We start from the raw sequence: 21637 nt of genomic DNA, 5'->3' as shown, positions 1-21637 counted from the left end.
TTGAGGGTCCCATTTCAGAGGGAAGAGTTCAACCACTACCCTGTAACTCAGTTCCAAAGGGCAACACTCAAAAACAAGGGGTAAAAATGAGAAATGGGACAGGGCCTTTGTAACATTGGTTGAGCTTTAGACCCCCACGAGCAGGTGAATCTGACTTTTGCGAGGCTGAAGGAGAATCAAAGAGAACTCAGTCTAAACTGAAGGAGCGTCTCTGAGGATGAGAGTGAATTATCTACTACTGTCATCACATCTTCATCAGTGTGATGCTGATTCTGAGATCATTTGAGGCCGAAACATCGGCGTTTCTGAGTCAAATCAAACCATGCCTACATTTTAAAAATGCATACTGTGAGGGTCTGACACGGACCACCACAAAATAATTAGTACCACTGAAAAAAACACATTTCAATTAGCAGCTGTACCAGATATGAATCTGTTAGACGGCCGAACAGAAGGTCAGCATCATTTGTCCTGCTAACAGTTGCTGTTTTTTATTTAATAATAATAATAATAATAGAGCGTATTTTAAAATCTAAATTTTATTAGAACTGGATTCCAGATGTTCTCCAGCTTTCGGTCAGTTTAGAACCTTCTCCAGCTCTGATCCTCACCCTGGATCATCTCATATTTCTTTATTTTTATAACAGCTTCATTCTGATTATCTGGAAAGTCAGACAAGGTAAAGTTCACTAAAAAGTGACTTTAATCGATTCGAATGTGAACATCAGCTCCACGGGAATAAACTGTGTTACAGCAACACGTTGCTCAATTTCGGAATTAAATTATTATATTTTATTTATTTTAAACTGATGTAGACATTTGAAATAAGTCAGTGCAAATTTTCACTGTAGTTTATTATAATAGAGTCATTCTATACATTTACCTGCAACAAATCGTCTCCCTGGACATTATGAGGTTCTGACTGACGTTTGTGTCAAAACTGAGCTTTTCTCATGTTCATATTCTGTGACTTCATATTATCATGTGAGGTGTTTTTAAAGTTGTCTGCATTTTTGACTTTTTAACTAGAAAACAAAAAGGTTCTGTCTCCAAACTCAAACTCTAACTCAGTTCTATGAGGTTCTATCTATGAGCCAATCAGCACTTCACACACACATAAGAGGACCAATCAGGTTCTGCTTCTTTGTCATGTTCGTGCTCTGCTCAGTGAAAGGTTTATACAAACTTATGAAAGATGAAAACATGTTGAAACTCCGCCTGTCGTCTTACAGCCCTTTAAAAACTCCTACTGTCTTAAATTTGATGAATATTAAGCCTTACAGGTCATTAAATAGTGGACGTTTGAACTGATGGGCTCTTAATTACAACATGAACATTAATTTCATTCATTCATCTTTTCTTTTTCTTCTTTCTTCCAAAATAAGACATTTTGTCTCATTAGAGTCTCATTTCTGATATAAAACTAAACCTCACACGGCCTTTAGACTGACCGGCTACGCTGACCGGCTACACTGACCTGCTGGGACAGTTTAGTACAGCAGCTGTTTCTGTCTGACTGAAGGAAACTGAAACTAATGGTTCCTAAAACTGACCTCTGCACTGGACAGAACAGTCAGCTCTGACCTTTATACTTAATCTGCAAGAAATAAATGTCATAAAAATGTCATAGAAAGCGTCAAATTGAACCTTCTAAAACACGAACTCTGTTTTAAAATAAATCAGAAGTATAAACTCTTTGTGTTCCTTTAAAATCGATGCTTCATTTCATGTTCTGTCAGATAGAACCTTATAACTCCAAGCAGAAAGTGGGTTCTCAGGATTAGAAAGTTCTCTCTGCATTTGATCTGCTCCAAAAACTCATTTACGAATATGACAGGATTTTGATTTTGTACATTTAGAATAAATTTAGGGAGTGCGTCATCGTCATGTCTGAAAGAGGCGTGTTCTACAGATCAGTTCTGCTGTCTGGAAAATCAATCGATCAATATCTCGGAACTGCTCGGAACACAGACGGAACCTTACAGCTCCACAGGGACGAGATGTTGATCCAAACGTAAACAGCGATTCAGACTGATCGCTAAAGCAGCTCTGAGTATTAAATCAATCCAAACTCTGTGTTTATTTATTTACTTCAGAAAACAAAACAGTCAGAACGCAGACCGGGTTTAATGCGCTCAGTAACACAGTACCAGGCCAGATGAGCTCAGGTTCATGTTCGCCTTCTGACACCTAGCGGTCAGTTCAGGTACTGCAAACTGATCTTCCCAAATGTTTTACTCTTCATTCATTTTTATTGAGATGATAACAAATGATAATTTATCAGTGCTGAAGATTCTCACTGTGGCCTCCTCAGCTGTGGAATATTATTTGGTTCTAGACATCTAGAACACAAACATAATAAGCAATCAGACATCCAGATGTTCTCCAGAGGTGTTAAACTCTAATCCAGCAGCTACAATCAGATCACAAGATGATTATAAAACTCTTCCAGAATCGTCTAGAACCTTAGAATCAGGAGAACAGTCTTGAATACCATAAAAACATGCTGCAGGCTGAAGTTCCTTCACAGGAACCGAGCTCAGCTGGAGAAGCTAAGAAACACCACAAAACCAGAACCTGAAAAATAAGAACATCGTCTGAGCTTCTGAACATCTGAACACCTGAACATCACTGAGCCTTTATGGACGTTTACTGCACACCCACCAACGCTGGAGGTGTCAGATGTGGAGAACCCTGGACGCCTTCAGGAACCAGCCTTTAAAGGTTTCTGTGATTTTTTTTTCCAGCCGTACTGCCACCAAGCGGTCAGTTCAGGCAGAGCGACAGACCCGTCTGGTTGTGTTTGTTTCATTTCTGGACGCTCTAGTTGGATCCTTATTCAAATGTTCCATTCCACCTTAAATGGTGCCAGAATGTACCAGCTGTAACTGTTTAAGGTGGAACGGAGAACCGGAATAGAACCGCCTTCAGTCCGGAGCCTTCAGTGTCTCTGCAAGGCGGGTCAGTCAGCAGAGCCGCAGCTTCACTCCAGCAGCTTCGCTCCAGTGGCGTTCAGCGCATGCGCCGACCCTTGTGGTTCTTCTTAGTGAACTTTAGGATGATCAACATTACAGTCGTTTTATATGGGTTTCCAATAGATTTGCGTTGGGCTAACGTAACATTTTAAGCTTGAGGCTAAAACAAACTTTGGTTTGAGCGCATTTAGAGATTCACGGGGTAAATACTACACGAACTACAGCTGATGTGGCGAGTAAACTAATGGGTCATGTCGACATGCAGCTCAGTTAACTTGGCCTTAATACAGGGCTTTATGTCCACATCGACAATACATGAGCAGGAATAACCCTTTACCTCAAACTGAGCATCACATTGAGCTTTACGCTAAAACAAACTTTAGTTTTTGAACGTATTCCTGCTGAAAGAACCCATTAAGTGTTTTTTGGTTTCTGATGGCTTCGTAAAGTGTTTTGGACTTTGTTTACATGACACAATCGCGCTTTCCTACCGCGCATGCGCTCCACTGGCCTGAAGCTGCGGGTGTAAATCTGTGTACTGTGATGCTCAAACCCTGAACTGCAACAGACGTTAGTTTTCCTGCACTGTCGTGACAAACAGTGAGAACAGAAAGTGGATGGAAGCACTAAATTCACTTTAAACAGAGCCAAACTGTGCATCTGTATATGTGAAGCCCTGCTTACTTCGGAAAACATCCACCTTTCACTGCTCAATCCTGGCTAACTCGTGTCTCAGCGTCGCGGTGATGCTGCGACGTTTTGATTTCCATTTTCTGACATAACGTTATAGCTGAAAAGAAGCCCCGTAAGGTCTGACATAATGTCCAGCTAACGTCAGCTGTTTGTACCAAGCTGATCGTGTAAGAATCATTTCGTTGACGGTTTTTTTGCCTCATTAGCTTTTTAAAGAGGAGTACAAAATTAGCTGGTGTTGCAGAAAAGCTGCTTTACGTTAGCCGTAGCTTTACTGTTAGCAGTAGCTTCTAGTCAGCGTAGCCAGCTTAATTTAAACATCAAAGTCATGCTACATATAAAAGTTCTTCTTTCTTTTGAAAACAGAAATATTACAGAAATCGCTGGTTGTACAAAGACACAGAGACTGCTTGATGTGAAGCAGAACTGCAGTAAAAACAAGGCTATCACACTTATACAGCATCTCAGCTCTGTTTACAGTGAAATCAGAGCTTCTGTCCACTTCTTACTCTCACTGCTCATCACGACAGTGCAGGGAAACTATAATATGTCTGCTGTAGCTCAGTGTTTGGGCATTATAGTTCACTACTGTAATATGGAACGGCCGTGAGTTTTACCCTGCTAACGCTTAAACCGGAAGTAATCGCGACTCTTTTGCGAAAAGGGTCCATTGGGGGGCAGCAGGGGGCGCCACAGCATCACTGCTTAAAGAGTCCACATCACTGATGGTTCAAAATCCCCAAACTTTATTACAGTGAGATTCAAACTTCATCTCCAGACACACCGCAAAACAGACAAAATACCACTGATAATATTTAAACAGCAAACAGTCTCAGAACTAAAGTAGCTTCACAGCCCAAACTGAGTTTAACAGGTTCAGAATTAAACGGTTTATTAGCCTGTTAGCCCTGCGGAGGACAACAGCGCAAACCAGCAGGCATTTCATGCTGGTCTAAGCGGGTTATAGTGCTGGTTTAACTGGTCACGCCAACATGATCATGCTGGTTGACCAACATACCTGCGTCAAAAAATATCGCTCCTGTCGGAACAAAACCTCGTATCTCATTTTTGTCGTTTTTTTAGTTTCTGATGTTATTTGAAGCTCCGTGTTGCTCTTTACATTGTATGTAAATTTCATGATGAATGGACCAAAAGAAATGGCCCAAAATGACTTGGAAAGACGTCTGGTTCCATAGACTTACATTAAAAGTGCAGTATGTTTTGTCCCTCTCCTGTAAAGTTACCATGTTGGAGATACGAGGTTTTGTTCCGACAGCAGCGATATGCTGATTTCGGTGATCAGCACATTAACGTCCATTGCGAGCAGGACTTTAAGGCTGGAGTCTTTCTAACTGTCTGACTTTAGAGAAATAAATTTTAATAACAACATTTTCACCAATATTGGCCTCATAGGAGTTTGGGCTAAAACGCTAATATAAGCGAGCGTATGCTAAGCAGACTGATTAGCATTAATTACACACCCTGATAGAAAAGCCTGCATAGACCAGCATGTGCTGTGTTTTGGATACTGGTATACTGGTCAAAGAGCCTGACCATACACAGCTAAACCAGCACCAGACCAGCATAGACCACTGTAGTCGTGTCGTCATTTTGTAGTTGGCGCCATGTTCATATGAGGAGTTCCTAATATGGGCATAACGAGGACTACAGAATGACGCACAACTACAGTGGTCTATAAACCAGCTCAGACCAGCCTGGACTTCATGTTGGTCAGTGCTGTTTCTAGCAGGTCAGTCTGTTTAAACTGCTTATATGAAGCTGTAAATGGCCAGTTTTAAAAATGACCAGCGTTCCTGAACATCATACAGCTGTTAGGGTGAAATATCGAAGCACGGGAGCTGTGAGGCTAACACTGCTAACCAACACTGGAAGTCAATAGTCACCCAAATCTTTTCTCTAAATGCATTCTCCACATCTTCTCTCAGCTCATTCAGACCGCATCCAGCTCGTCATTAAGGTGGAGCCGATGTCTAGACAGTTACTGTTGTGTCTGTTTGTAAACAATTATTAATGTTTCAATTTTGCGCTGAAGACATTTGTTTATAAATAGAAATAATAGAAACAAAATACTGAAAATAATGTAAAAACCATCAAGTGTTTCTGGTGGTTTTTAGTGTGTTTTGGCTATATATTTATATTTGGTTTGATATCACATGTAAAGGATCCTAATGGTTTAACAGATGTTCTGACGGGATTCCAGCATTAGATGCTTTAATCTGTGTTCTACTGAAAGCTAGTGGTCAAATAAAGGTTCTAACGGTCCTTTTTCAGCAGCATTCGAAGTTTTCTTCATGTTTGCAGCTCAAAAGTCACACTGTGTCCTACAGGTCTGTTCCACCTTAATGAACAGCAGGCTTGAGCAGACTGAGAGAAGATTTGGGTGACTATTGACTTCTACTGTTAGCAGTGTTAGCCTCATAGCTCCACTGCTAAAATGTAGAAGCAAATTTTGGACGCCAAACAAGTTTTCACCAAATCAGGTGTTTAAGCTGAAGTGGTCAGTGATCTCTCCAGCAGGGGGCAGCAGTTCTCTGCGTGTCGTCAGACAGTAATAAATATTCTGTATGTGTGTGTATTTCTGAGAAGACTGTACACTATTTACAACATAAACACCTCAGTGTGTAGAATAATGTGCACCGTCCAGTCCGACTGAGTCCCCACAGCGTCTTTTAAACAGTAAACTCAGTAAACAGCGCTGGTCGCTCGGGTGTAAATATTAGTGGAAAACACAAACACAGTAAATATTCTAAAGGCAGTTATTCTAACTTTCAGTAAACCTGAACAGGCTTGTTTATGGCTTTGATTCTTCAGTTGAACACCAGAGAGAACCCCCCCTCCAATACACCCCGCCACCCCCAGCCGCTCCCCACAGATCTCTGGCCTTCATCTTACCAGAGTTAATGACCATTAAACAGATTAGGAAAAAATCACCCAATAAAATCCCTGTAAAAATGAATTAATGAAACTCTGACCATTAAAATAATGTCTGAACATTTTCTCAACACTGACCACAGACACACGTACACGCACAGACAGGTCAAAGGTCAGTCCACTCTTCAGACCAGAAACACTAATCTGTTTTTCTGTTAGCATCGTCACTGGCAGTGTCAAGAATTTGTCTTCGGCTGACCGCTGTAGGAAAACCGGACGTTCAGTGGTGAGCGTGCTGTTCCCGTACAGGCCAAATGGTGGTTCTTCCTGAGTCTGTCAAACCAGCTTGACTAATGTTCCAAAGTACATTTCACATGTTATGCACATGATCTCAGAATGAAGCGTAAAACACTGTTCCATAGCGCCATCATGAGGCTGATTGGGGGTCTCTCTCCTCATGGGACAAGGAGGGGCACACTGCACCTTTCTACCAAATTTGGTGTTTCTACGAAGCTGGCAGTACATTTAAACATCGAACGATCTAAACATCATGGAACTGCGGTGTTCTAGCTTTATCTCTGGTTCTCTCAGTGCTGACCTGGAGAGGGAGGAGCCGTGTGCTCAGGTGTGCTTACATGTTGCATAGATATACATACACAGATGGCACATCCGCAGCGCCGCCATACTGGGGAGGTCAACATCTCTGCATTCAGTACCATTACAGAGCGGCAGTTTAATAAAGACACTGTCCAAAATTACACTGTTTCAGGAATATCACACTCAGAAAGAGGGACAGGATTATATAACGGCGGGAACGCAGAGATCCACACTCATGTCTGTGTGGTGTTTGTGTAGATATGGTCGTGTGGTTAATGAGGCTCAGTGAACCTGTTAATGTGACTGTTTTTCCTCTGGCTTTATATGAAGCTTATTTCCTTTAATAGTCTGTTCAGGATCTGAACTTTATTAGTATTCATTTATTTATTTATTTACATTGATAGTTAATGCGTTCCTTAATCCGCTTAGATATTCACACCACACTGTTATTAATAAAGGTTCTGTTCAGGTACATGTTTCGTTCATCAAGGTACAAACAGTGTAAATGTTCCCTCAAAGCTCCAACAGTGGTTTTAAGGTCTGATTGTGAACCTTAAATCAGTTTTTCCAGGTGAAAAGTTTGTATTTGTACCTTTTCATAACCGAATGTTTTAAACAGGACAGTAAAATCGTACTTCGTACACAAAGCTAAAATCAGCTTCTTATTCACCAACTTCTTGTTTGAATTTTCCTGTTGCACCTTAAATGGTGCAGCTTCAAGCAACAGAGTGTAACTGCTGCACCGTTTAAGGTGGAACGGGAAAATTTGAACAAGAAACTGGCGAATAGGAAGCGACTTCAGCATCATCCTGCTTACTGAGTTTTGGGGGTTTATTTTATTTTTATGTGTATTAAGATCAGAGGTGATTAACACGTTGATGGATGTGCTGATGTGTGTGTGCTCTGGACAGCTAACCAGCACCATCACCGTTACTATATACAGATAAAACGTACCAAGAGTAGCCTGAGCAACCTAGATTAGCCTGTGTCTGAAGATTATAATAAATGTATAATCTTCTGAAATAATTTGGTGTAAATCGGTTGAGTAATAAGGAAGTTATGGCCGTTTTAATCATGAGACTCCTTACATCTCAGTTCAGTGTGTTTGTTTACTGACCTCTCCAACATGGCGGATGTGCGGATGTATCGCCTCAGATAGAACAACAGACCACACGGCATCTGTATGTTTATATCTATGATATGTTGAACCGCTGAAATGGGGACGGCAGTGTTGACAGGACAGAACAGCACCACCCGCTGCACTGAAGGAGCTCCATCCAGACCTTCAACCCTAAATGTTCTAGAAATCATTTGTGAGCCTTATGAAACTACAAATGATGAGACGAGTCAGTTAAAACTTTCAGAAACCGACCTAAATGTGTGGCAATGGCAAATGTCGGTGTGTTGCAGCAGTAAGACAAGGTTTAATCTTGAAGACGTTCTGCTCGTTTCAGGAGCTTCATGAAGTGTTTTCAAGACTTACTGCAGTTCAGTAATGATGAGAATGATCTGAATGATCTTCACAGCCGGCAGACTGTGGTGGTTCTTTGTGTTTTAAAACAAGATGAGAGTGAATTTCTTTACCTGGGGCATTTATTCATGTTTGGACTTTTTAAAAGCTTTGGTTTTTAAGCATTTGGGATTTTGGGGGGCAGTTAAAGGCCTCTTTCACAGAAGAAATCTCCTGATCCCATTCGTCAGCTGACTGATGGGACAGAGCGACTGCACTGGTGTTGACAAACAGACAAATCATACAGTTGACAACAACAACACACGAACAACAACAGCAATAACAGCGTCAGTGTCATTGGCTGGTCCAGACGGTTCCCTCACATGCTTTAGCTGGTTCCATCTTTGGTTCCTTTGTGGTTCCTCCAGGTTAGCTTATCTGTATGGTGGGTTTAGAAGCCTTTGATGATGCAGTAAGCCTCCAGAGAGGACAGGATGATGTAGAGCAGCCACAGGCTGAAGAACAGGCCGCTGGTCAGCAGCTTGGCGTTTCGCGGCCCACCCAGTTCCCCACCAATCTCTGGCCTGCGCCGATACATCAGCACGGCGATGCAGACGAAGGCGAAGATAGTGAAGACCGTGACGGAGAAGGCCAGCGTTCCAGGTTGAACGCGGAAATACTCCCCGTTCCACTGGTGGAAGATGGCCGCGATGGACCAGGCCACTCCGATCCCCAAAAACACGTTCACCGCGTTACTGCCCGTCACGTTACCAATAGAGGCGTCAGCGTACTGATCCTGAATAGCAGCTACTTTACTGGCAAACGTATCTGGAGAGAGAGAGAGAGAGAGAAAGAAAGAGAGAGAGAGAGAGAGAGAGAGAGAGAGAGAGCAGTCATTGTTTGGGGTGGTTAGTCTGGGTAAGTGTGACTAACAGTTTTAGTTGTAGCCGACCAGCCAAAACCGTTTGGTGTCTGAAGTTGCTTCTTTAGCTTTAGCACCGGAGCTACGAGGCTAATGTAGCTAACTAGTAATAGAAGTTTATATCTCAACAATTAGCATGGTGCTAGCTGCATGTCTAAATCATCTCACAGTTGTTTAAAACTGTGTGAAGTTGTTCAGTATCTCTAATAGACCTGATTGTGTGGTTTCTGACACTGCATGACTCACTGTTATCTATAAACATGGACTGAAGTACATTAGCATAGCTAACACAGTAGCATCTATCAGGAAATCTAAATTTTGCCCTAACTTTCGTCCATAATGATTTAATAAATTTAAATGTATAAAATTGTGTTTGATTGGAAGATTTTTCAAACTATTTCTAAACTGGGGTGTGCCTCAGGGTTAAGCATGTGGGCCTTTCCAGTTTGAATTTGTGGAAAAATCTCTTCACCAGCAGTAGATTCAGTTCAAACAGTACCTTCATCATCGTTATTATTAATATTATTATTATTGTTATTATTATTACCTGGGACAGATGTTCCCAGAGCGACGAACACCACCGCAGTGACCGAGTCCTTCAGGCCGATGGTGCAGCCGAAATGTGAGGCCAGGTCACCGATGACCGCAGTGAGGAGGCCGATCATGAAGATGGAAACGATAAAACATGCCCAGCCGTTCCAGTAATCCGTGGGTGGAACGAAGGCGAACAGAAGCTTCCAGAAAACCGTCAGGAAGTGCATCACATAATCAAAACAGGACGGCAGCTTTTCTTCACCACAGTCCTCATCATCATCATCCCCTGAGGGACGAAAGAGAGAAAGTGGAGATCTGAGCCCGAGGCTGGTTTGATCGGCAGGTTTTGTCTGTAAAATATTATCCTCAACTTTTTTAGACTCTAAAATGCAGACTGTAAACGTGATGATGACTCTGACATCATGTTACTGTCATACTGTCATACTGTCATTATGTTACACTGCCATAGTTTGATAATGTTACACTGTTTGGAATTGTTACACTGTCAGTATGTTGCATTGTTACACTGAGCTGGCACTGATGTTTCTCACTACGGGTGGTATTATTACAGTAGTTCTCTGTCCTGCACTGGTGTCCAGTCATAGCTGGACTGAACGTGGGCCGCTGTTTGTCCTATGAAGATGTTTACCTGAGTTGACTGTGATGGCCTCCACAAACTGCTCTCTCCAGCTGTTGGTTCCTACCAGCAGAGCCAAGTTGGTCTTCTTTATCAGTTTATCGACCGTACTCTGTGGAACACGGTAATGACCGTTAGATCCACTTCAGACGGAATGTAGCAGCAATGACTGAACACACAAACCACCGTTTCAGACTTGCAGGGTGTTTAAACGTCATCTCTGAACTATCGCTTTAAAAGTGTTTTTTTTTTTTTCCAGACACTGGACTGTTTTTCTCACCACCACCATCATCATCATCACCATCTTCATCACCATCAATCATCATCACCATCACCATCATCATTATCACCATCATCATCATCACCATCACCATCATCATTATCACATCATCACCACCACCATCATCATCATCACCATCTTCATCACCATCTTCATCACCATCAATCATCACCATCACCATCATCATCATCACCATCATCATCACCATCAATCATCATCACCATCATCATTATCACCATCATCATCATCATCATCACCATCACCATCACCATCATCATTATCACATCATCACCATCACCATCATCATTATCACATCATCATCATCATCACCATCATCATCATCATCATCACATCATCATCATCACCATCAATCATCATCACCATCAATCATCATCACCATCATCATCATCACCATCATCATCATCATCACCATCATCATTATCACATCATCATCACCATCACCATCATCATCATCACCATCACCATCACCATCATTATCACATCATCATCACCATCATCATCATCACCATCACCATCACCATCATTATCACATCATCATCACCATCACCATCACCATCATCACCATCATCATCACCATAACCATCATCATCACCATCACCTTCATCATCATGAGCTCTCTCTGCTTACTGTCCATCACAGCTCTACAGAAACAGCTGAAGATCTGCTCCACAGTGCTGTGAGTGTTAGTGCTGTCAGTGACTTCATCACAGACTAGAACTCAATTAAACTGCAGAGAGAAAATTACAGAACGTTCCAGAAAGAACTCTCTCTCCTAACGCCGCACAGCAGACCTTACAGAGCTTCTATATACGACATTTCAAACATTAATAGAACAGCAAATAACTATTGTATTACAGAGATAGTGGAGTAATGGCATCCTGCCCTCCCCGAGAGACAAAAGACAGTGACCTCACACAGCACTGCGCATGTGAGATAGTGAAGTGCAGCAGGAGACGTTCAGGTGAAAGTGACTTTGTAAAAATTCCTCCACCGAATCTTCCTCAAAGTTGGCTTCCTATTCGCATTTTTCCGTTCCACCTTATATCGTGCAGCATGTTGAACAGGAAAATTTAAACAACAAGCTGAGGCACCTGAATATAGCCTAACTACTGCACCATTTAAGGTGGAACCGGAAAATTTGAACAAGAAGCTGACGAATAAAGAGCGACTTCAGCTTCATGGAGAGCTGAAAGGCATGAAAAGGGATGAGGAGGCTGCTCTGTTTCTGGGCAACATTAGTTTATTTTTACTGTTTCACAGAACCAGCAGGTCGTTAATGTTTTGTGCAGTTTGCTAATGTCTGTGATCGCTAATCCCAACTGGTTTCACAGCAACAACTGCAGCAACAGTTTGCTAACCCACAGCCTCGCTAACGTTTGCTACATGACTTACTGTGTGGTTGTTCACTTTAATGTTATATCATGATATTTGTCTGTACAACGTTTATGAAGAGTTTTATGGCCGCAAAGATCTAAAAAACTGGTTTGCTAGTCCAGCGTCATTCAGCTTTGTACGTCCATGAATTGCGGAGCTTCTGAAGGAGCACTGAAGGGAGGGTGCGTTTGTTTTGCTGTTGAGTTCAAATATCAACAATCATTCTCCAGAATCGTATAGTGCCCTTACAGTGTTAGTGTGGTTCTGTATGGAAGCTGAGCAAAGGCCTCTACATAAACCAAAGCCAAGTCCTCTGCACATCAGTGGGATGCAGATCTTTTCTGTGGTCTGGATGTAAAGCAGGACCTTCTAGATTCAGTAATATTTAACCTGCTCCTTGTCTCAATCACTAAGCTCTCCCATAAATCTGTCTCTGCTGGTGATGATGTCCAGACGCCCTGTCTGCAGTGAACCGTTCACTGGATCTACTGGAAAAACTCTCAGACAGCAGAGCTAATAGTCCAGGAGGAACCTTCATCCACTCATCATTCTCAATTCACCACAGACCACGTGCATCTCCAGGTTTCTGACCCGTTCTGCCTGGCAGATGAGGACATTAAACCCAGAGTCACTGACCAATGTCAAGACCAACAACCTCAAGAAAAGTGGCAGTAGAGCGAGCCTCGCTGCTTTGTGGTGCATCAGTCCAACATCTGGAGATGTTTCACATCTGCTGTCTTAGGAGACTCTACATATCTCTTGGGCGGATTGTATTCCACATGTTCGCATCTCCTGAAGACAAACACCATCAGAATCTGAGCGACCTTAGCCGAGCGAGGCCTTCACTGGGTGGGGGATTTAGTCTAGACAGCTGACAGTTGTCTGATAAGGTCCTACATGGTCAACTGGTCACTAAAGAGCAATTAAAACACTAAGAAGTGGAGCAACATCAAGCCCAGTGACTTTTAACAGCAGGCTGTGGACAGGAGGACACTGCGGAGCTCCATTAGCTTCTCTGGATCCCACAGCAGCATAGTGGACCTTTAGCATTCCCATAAACGATCCTCACCTGCTCCATCCGGGGCTCCAGAATTGAGCCTCACTGTAGACCCTCAGAGGAACCAACAGCATCTTCAAAAAGAGCTACCTTAAACTCGTAGGACTCCTCGATGACGACCTCCAGTCTGGAGTTCTCTCCCAGTGAGGGGCGTCCCATCTCAGCGATCCTCCTCTCATCCTGCTCCTTCTGAGAGAGAAGGCTGTCATCTAGAGAGAGAGGGAGAGAGAGAGAGAGAGAGAGAATAAAGAGAAAGCTCATGGGTCGATTTTACTCCTCCTACAGCAAATCGCTCACCTGATGGATGAAACGATAGTTCAGATATAAATTACATTCACACACATTTATAGAAACGTAACTGATCAGCTGAGACGTGTTCTGAAGTTCGGTGTCTGAAGTTTGCTCATTTAGTTTTTGCGCTGGAGCTACGAGGCTGAGGTAGCTAAAAAGTAATGGAAGCTTATAGCCACCAATTAGCATGGTGCTACCTTCAACATTACTTGTTAGCTACAGAGCCGTTTAGACTGTTTTGGTGTGAAACGCTCTGTTCTAGATAATCTTACCGAGTCAGAACTGTTCACAGTGGTGGTGATAGGAACCAGACGTCCACCTCTAAAAGCTCCCTCACAGAAAGTTCCTACATGAAATGGTTATGAATTCACTGCCTGATGACTGAGACACTGTTTTATGATAGTTTAGAGAACTTAAACTCCATTTATGGTGGAGGGATACATGCAGGGCGCTGTGAGGCAAAATAGTCCCCAAAGAAAACTGATTATTTCAGATTTTCCACTATTTTCCATCATCAACATTCCATATAAACTCAGAAGACTCGTGTAGGTTCACTGGTGGTTCTGGATAGTAAATAAAATGTCTATATTTGTGTTGTAGTCATGGCGACCCCTGGTTCCTATCACCACCACTGTAAAGACATCTGAACCATTTCACACCAAACCGCTCTGAATCTCTCTGTTTATCTCACACACTGAATTATGGGGGAATTTGGGTGGAATTCCCCTTTAAGTTCATATATAAACAGTGATGTGTGTTGTGGATCTGATAAATAACACTGATACAGTGGATGATGAGGAGCAGTGATGTGGGTGTAAAGAGAAATTAAGTAAATGAGAAAATATATGAAATAAATGAATAAAGGAGTGAAGGGGGGGCGGGGTACCTGCGATGTTGATGATGGCAGAGGGGGCGGGGTTATCTCTGCCCTGAACTTTCCGGTACACATCTCTCCCTGCACACACACACACACACACACACACACACACACACACACATGTACACACACACACACACACACATGTACACACACACACACACACACACACACACACGCTGGCATGTTTCAGGACACGAACACTCCAACAACGAACACAGCTGTGATGTTTATGCTGTACGGCTGTAATTAAAGAGCCCATATCCCACATTTCCTCATGTTCTGTTTTTTCAAAAACAGTCATAATTAATCAAATGATCATTTTCCAGCCTCTCTTTATCTCTTAAAATCAAACAGGCTGTTTCTGTCACTGTACCTTTAAGACAGATGTATGTAAATGGGGTCTGTTTTGAGTAGCTGCCCAGAATTGAATGGGTGGGGCTAAACTGCTGTAGGTTGAGTGGGTGGGGTTAAACTGCTGTAGCTGAATGGTGGGGCTAAACTGCTATAGGCTGAATGGGTGGGGCTAAACTGCTGTAGGCTGAATGGGCGGGGCTAAGCTGCTGTAGGCTGAATGGGCGGGGCTAAAATGCTGTAGACCTGGACTGTATGTACTGAGGAGTTAACTGGGTTTCGACACTGTAACAGTGTTTAATACATCAGACTGTTTTGATGAAACGAACTGAAGTTTTCACTGATATGGGTTCTTTAACTGTGAGCTGAAACGTTCCGTAGTGAACACACACAAACAGGTCAGTAGCATGAAAGGAGTGTGTTAGATGACAGTGGTGTCCAGCAGAGGTCACTCCAATGTATAGTACCCTGGAATCATAGAACCCTGGGAGCAGAAACCCATGGGAGCATAGAACCCTGGGATATAGGGATGACCCCAGCTGGGGGTGAAAGGGCAGCTGGGTAAACTGCACTGTTGTTTGATGTGTTAGGTGTAAGTTCGGTCAGTGAGATGAAGCAGTGCAGTGTGAGCAGATCTGCAGTCGCCGTGTAAACAGAGGATTCTGGGTAATTAAACTGAGAGAGTCCAGATCTGCAGAGACGCTCCTCACACTGACCTACAGGACAGTCACTGCAGACCCACTGCTGCATGTGGACTGAAACATCTCTGCATGTCTATGTCACGCAGTGTCCAGCGTGTGTCCAGCATGTGTCCAGCGTGTGTCCAGCGTGCGTAAAGCCGAGCGGGGGCGGTGGTGGTCAGTCTGCTGCAGTGCAGTTACTGAATCACACACTGTTAAATTTAGCTTTCAGCTCAGTGAAAACCCAAATTTGATTTCTTACCAAAGAGCTGTTTATCTATCAAAGAGCAACACAGACAACGTCAGAGCTACACCGGGAACTAGCCGGTTAGCGAAGCCAGTTAGCTTCAGTGCTAATGAGCTGTTTTAGCATTTCCTGTAAAATGGACCATACCTGTCTTCACGAATCCACCTACAACCATAAAACACCAAAAATTAATTACAGTGTCATCACTGCACCGTCTGACCACGCTAACGAAGCAGGCAGTTAGTGTTTCTAATAAAGCAGCCAGTTAGTGGAAGCGCACGGTAGGTGTTTCTGATAAAGTGGCCAGTTAGTGGAAGCACAAGGTAGGTGTTTCTAATAAAGTGGCCAGTTAATGGAAGTACAAGATGGATGTTTCTAATAAAGTGGCCAGTTAGTGGAAGCACAAGGTAGGTGTTTCTAATAAAGTGGCCAGTGAGTGGAAGCACAAGGTGGGTGTTTCTAATAAAGTGGCCAGTTAGTGGAAGCACAAGGTAGGTGTTTCTAATAAAGTGGCCAGTTTGTGGAAGTACAAGGTAGGTGTTTCTCATAAAGTGGCCAGTGAGTGGAAGCACAAGGTGTGAGTTTCAAATAAAGTGGCCAGTTTGTGGAAGCACAAGGTAGGTGTCTCTAATAAAGTGGCCAGTGAGTGGACAACATTTCAGTGAGAGGATGATCACACAGAGCAGCTGTTGAGGCTGAGTGGTGGCCGAGTAAAGACTTACCACACTCATGCAGCAACACAGCTGACCCAGACAACACGACAGACAGGCAGAAGATGAAGAAAAGAAAGAAAAAACAGAAGAAGGGAAATATATGAATAAATAAAGCTCAGCCTGGCAGACAGCAGGTGTGTGTGTGTGTGTGTGTGTGTGTGTGTGTGTGTGTGCGCAGGTGTTGAGGACAGACTTTATTCAGCAGGTCTGAGGCTCCTGCAGATCTATTGTGGCCTTCAGCTCCAGGTGACAATAATAAAGAGGACTTAAGTTTTTATCTCTGTTTGTATCTTTAATCCAATCATGGAGGTATCAGGTCATCTGAGCTCAGAAGCTGGCTGTGTGTTTGTTTATGACATCAGCAGAAAAGAGTTGTGACACTGAACCATGACTGTGTTTCTCTCCCGTTTATAATGAAAATGAATTATTATGATTTGTAGTGAGGAGAACTGTCCACTTAATAATGCCCTTTAGATTGCTCTGACACTAGAGGGCGCTCAATAGACAGTCCTCAATGACTGGGCTTTTGTGCAAACCAATCAGCTCTCAGTAGCAGTAATGTTAACCAATCAGCTCTTAGTAGCAGTAATGTTAACCAATCAGCTCTCAGTAGCAGTAATGCTAACCAATCAGCGCTCAGTAGCAGTAACGCTAACCAATCAGTGCTCAGTAGCAGTAACGCTAACCAATCAGCTCTCAGTAACAGTAACGCTAACCAATCAGCTCTCAGTAGCAGTAACGCTAACCAATCAGCTCTCAGTAGCAGTAACGCTAACCAATCAGCGCTCAGTAGCAGTAATGCTAACCAATCAGAGCTCAGTAGCAGTAATGCTAACCAATCAGCTCTTAGTAGCATTAATGTTAACCAATCAGCTCTCAGTTGCAGTAATGCTAACCAATCAGCTCTTAGTAGCAGTAATGTTAACCAATCAGCTCTTAGTAGCAGTAATGCTAACCAATCAGAGCTCAGAAGCAGTAATGCTAACCAATCAGCTCTCAGTAGCAGTAACGCTAACCAATCAGCTCTTAGTAGCAGTAATGCTAACCAATCAGAGCTCAGAAGCAGTAATGTTAACCAATCAGCTCTCAGTAGCAGTAACGCTAACCAATCAGCTCTTAGTAGCAGTAACGCTAACCAATCAGCTCTCAGTAGCAGTAATGCTAACCAATCAGTAAGCTAACCAATCAGCTCTTAGTAGCAGTAATGTTAACCAATCAGAGCTCAGAAGCAGTAATGTTAACCAATCAGCTCTTAGTAGCAGTAATGTTAACCAATCAGCTCTCAGTAGCAGTAACGCTAACCAATCAGCTCTCAGTAGCAGTAACGCTAACCAATCAGCTCTCAGTAGCAGTAACGTTAACCAATCAGCGCTCAGTAGCAGTAACGTTAACCAATCAGCACTCAGTAGCAGTAACGCTAACCAATCAGCGCTCAGTAGCAGTAATGTTAACCAATCAGAGCTCAGTAGCAGTAACGCTAACTAATCAACGCTCAGTAGCAGTAACGCTAATCAATCAGCTCTCAGTAGCAGTAACGTTAACCAATCAGCACTCAGTAGCAGTAACGCTACTCAATCAGCTCTTAGTAGCAGTAACGCTAACCAATCAGAGCTCAGTAGCAGTAACATTAACCCATCAGCTCTCAGTAGCAGTAACGCTAACTAATCAACGCTCAGTAGCAGTAACGCTAATCAATCAGCTCTTAGTAGCAGTAATGTTAACCAATCAGAGCTCAGAAGCAGTAATGCTAACCAATCAGCTCTCAGTAGCAGTAATGCTAACCAATCAGCGCTCAGTAGCAGTAACGCTAACCAATCAGCGCTCAGTAGCAGTAACGTTAACCAATCAGAGCTCAGTAGCAGTAACGCTAACCAATCAGAGCTCAGTCGCAGTAACGCTAACCAATCAGCGCTCAGTACCAGTAACGCTAACTAATCAACGCTCAGTAGCAGTAATGCTAACCAATCAGCTCTCAGTAGCAGTAACGCTAACCAATCAGCTCTCAGTAGCAGTAATGCTAACCAATCAGCTCTTAGTAGCAGTAATGCTAACCAATCAGAGCTCAGAAGCAGTAATGCTAACCAATCAGCTCTCAGTAGCAGTAACGCTAACCAATCAGCTCTTAGTAGCAGTAACGCTAACCAATCAGCTCTCAGTAGCAGTAATGCTAACCAATCAGCTCTCAGTAGCAGTAATGCTAACCAATCAGCTCTTAGTAGCAGTAATGTTAACCAATCAGAGCTCAGAAGCAGTAATGTTAACCAATCAGCTCTTAGTAGCAGTGATGTTAACCAATCAGCTCTCAGTAGCAGTAACGCTACTCAATCAGCTCTCAGTAGCAGTAACGCTAACCAATCAGCTCTCAGTAGCAGTAACGTTAACCAATCAGCGCTCAGTAGCAGTAACGTTAACCAATCAGCGCTCAGTAGCAGTAACGCTAACCAATCAGCGCTCAGTAGCAGTAATGTTAACCAATCAGAGCTCAGTAGCAGTAACGCTAACTAATCAACGCTCAGTAGCAGTAACGCTAATCAATCAGCTCTCAGTAGCAGTAACGTTAACCAATCAGCACTCAGTAGCAGTAATGTTAACCAATCAGAGCTCAGTAGCAGTAACGCTAACTAATCAACGCTCAGTAGCAGTAACGCTAATCAATCAGCTCTCAGTAGCAGTAACGCTAACCAATCAGCGCTCAGTAGCAGTAATGTTAACCAATCAGAGCTCAGTAGCAGTAACGCTAACTAATCAACGCTCAGTAGCAGTAACGCTAACTAATCAACGCTCAGTAGCAGTAACGCTAACCAATCAGCACTCAGTAGCAGTAACGCTACTCAATCAGCTCTTAGTAGCAGTAACGCTAACCAATCAGCGCTCAGTAGCAGTAACGCTAACCAATCAGCGCTCAGTAGCAGTAACGTTAAGCAATCAGCGCTCAGTAGCAGTAACATTAACCCATCAGCTCTCAGTAGCAGTAACGCTAACTAATCAACGCTCAGTAGCAGTAACGCTAATCAATCAGCTCTTAGTAGCAGTAATGTTAACCAATCAGAGCTCAGAAGCAGTAATGCTAACCAATCAGCTCTCAGTAGCAGTAATGCTAACCAATCAGCGCTCAGTAGCAGTAACGCTAACCAATCAGCGCTCAGTAGCAGTAACGTTAACCAATCAGAGCTCAGTAGCAGTAACGCTAACCAATCAGAGCTCAGTCGCAGTAACGCTAACCAATCAGCGCTCAGTACCAGTAACGCTAACTAATCAACGCTCAGTAGCAGTAATGCTAACCAATCAGCTCTCAGTAGCAGTAACGCTAACCAATCAGAGCGCAGTAGCAGTAACGTTAACCAATCAGCATTCAATAGCAGTAATTGTAACCAATCAGAGCGCAGTAGCAGTAACACTAACCAATCAGAGCGCAGTAGCAGTAACGCTAACCAATCAGCGCTCAGTAGCAGTAATGTTAACCAATCAGCTCTCAGTAGCAGTAACGCTAACCAATCAGAGCTCAGTAGCAGTAACGCTAACTAATCAGCGCTCAGTAGCAGTAATGTTAACCAATCAGAGCGCAGTAGCAGTAACGCTAACCAATCAGCGCTCAGTAGCAGTAATGTTAACCAATCAGAGCGCAGTAGCAGTAACGCTAACCAATCAGCGCTCAGTAGCAGTAATGTTAACCAATCAGAGCGCAGTAGCAGTAACGCTAACCAATCAGCGCTCAGTAGCAGTAATGTTAACCAATCAGAGCGCAGTAGCAGTAACGCTAACCAATCAGAGCTCAGTAGCAGTAGAAAAATATTCATTTTAACCATTTTCATTCACTCCCATTCCCTGAAGACTCTCTCTGTCGCCCTCTAGTGTTTTCCAGTCATGTCTCTGGTGTGAGTGCAGCACAGCTGACAGAAGATGAGGCTGACAGAGGAGCTGAGTGAGGAAGAGGAGGAGTCCAGGAGGAAGAGCACGCTGAGGCAGAAGGAAGCTGCAGGAGGAAAAGGAAGAGTTGTCTTTTCTGCTCTGTCACCTGTCCATCCTCTCCTCCTCCACTCCGGCTCGTCCAGCTGCAGGTAGAAGTTTGCCTGCTTGTCGTACTCGTCATGGTCAACAATTCTAACCTTTATGGTCTTCCTGTGGGGTTTGGGGGGGGTGGGGTGAGGGTGGGAGACAGAGGAACACCTGAGCATCCTAACTCTCGCACTGTTCTGGTCACTGTCTGATTGATTAAATTTACCCCTCAAACGTAGTCAGTTTGCTTCTTAGTATTGGAGCTACAAGGCTAATGTGGCTAACAAGCAATGAAAGCTTACAGCTGATCAATTAGCGTGGCGCTAACTGCATACCTAAACCGCACACTTGTCTGGAACGTGTTGGTGAAGTAGGCGTCCCACTCGCCAGCTTCTATTTCCAACACCGTTCCACCTTAAATGGTGCCTCAGGCGCCAGAATGTAATTGCTGCACCGTTTAAGGTGGAACGGTGTTTGAATTAGAAGCTGGTGAACATGACGCCAAATTTAGCCAAATCTCTTGATTATGTGGACTCTGACACTGTGTAACTTGCTGGCTACATTAGCCTTGTAGCTCAGAGCTACACACCAAACATGACTTGGCTGGTCGACCACACTTCCTGAAAGGGGCGGAGTGTATAAATCAGATTTTTCGTTAAACTACGGCTTTAACTAAAGGTCATTTGGTCAGTGGTCTTCACAGTGCAAAGCTCAGAGTGACCACAGTGGTCTTCTGGATTTAGAGCCGGTGCCACTGAAGAGAAGTCGGTCCAGCAGGTGGCACCAGGCCAGAGGTTAACAACAGGGGGGTTGGGGAGGGGGGGTTCGGAGCCCACCTTTCCTCTCACTCATCTCCACCAATCGCGGCTCTCCGATCTCCATGAAGAAGTTCTTGTTCTTTTCGTACTCCTCATCATCAATAATATTGATCTGAATGGTTTTGCTGAAAAAGAGAGAGACAGACAGAGGGAGAGAGAGACAGACAGACAGACACAGGGAGAGAGAGACAGACAGACAGACAGACAGAGAGAGAGAGAGTTGCAGAGA

The 21637-nt window shown here is 43.4% G+C and overlaps 1 protein-coding gene across 6 annotated transcripts in view; it reads right to left on the bottom strand.

Moving 5' to 3' along the window:
- Positions 1 to 8455: 8455 nt before the first annotated feature.
- Positions 8456 to 21637, bottom strand: part of slc8a1a (solute carrier family 8 member 1a) — a 34597-nt gene continuing 21415 nt past the window's right edge. The window contains exons 3-11 of one of the 6 annotated variants that reach the window (XM_036564295.1): positions 21427 to 21533; positions 16604 to 16624; positions 16029 to 16046; positions 15897 to 15911; positions 14610 to 14678; positions 13523 to 13641; positions 10713 to 10812; positions 10077 to 10349; positions 8456 to 9435 (exon numbers count right to left, since the gene is read on the bottom strand). In XM_036564295.1, coding sequence (XP_036420188.1) covers positions 9059 to 9435; positions 10077 to 10349; positions 10713 to 10812; positions 13523 to 13641; positions 14610 to 14678; positions 15897 to 15911; positions 16029 to 16046; positions 16604 to 16624; positions 21427 to 21533 — 1099 coding nt within the window. In that variant the 3' untranslated portion in view covers positions 8456 to 9058. Of the gene's footprint in view, positions 9436 to 10076; positions 10350 to 10712; positions 10813 to 13522; positions 13642 to 14609; positions 14679 to 15896; positions 15912 to 16028; positions 16047 to 16603; positions 16625 to 20609; positions 20714 to 21426; positions 21534 to 21637 lie in introns of all 6 variants that reach the window. The other 5 variants (XM_036564296.1, XM_036564297.1, XM_036564298.1 and 2 more) reach the window with 5 other exon arrangements.

The sequence above is a fragment of the Colossoma macropomum genome, unplaced genomic scaffold (assembly GCF_904425465.1).
Source record: "Colossoma macropomum unplaced genomic scaffold, Colossoma_macropomum, whole genome shotgun sequence".
In the NCBI taxonomy this organism is placed as follows: Eukaryota; Metazoa; Chordata; class Actinopteri; order Characiformes; family Serrasalmidae; genus Colossoma; species Colossoma macropomum.
This window is presented reverse-complemented; position numbering and strand designations above follow the sequence as displayed.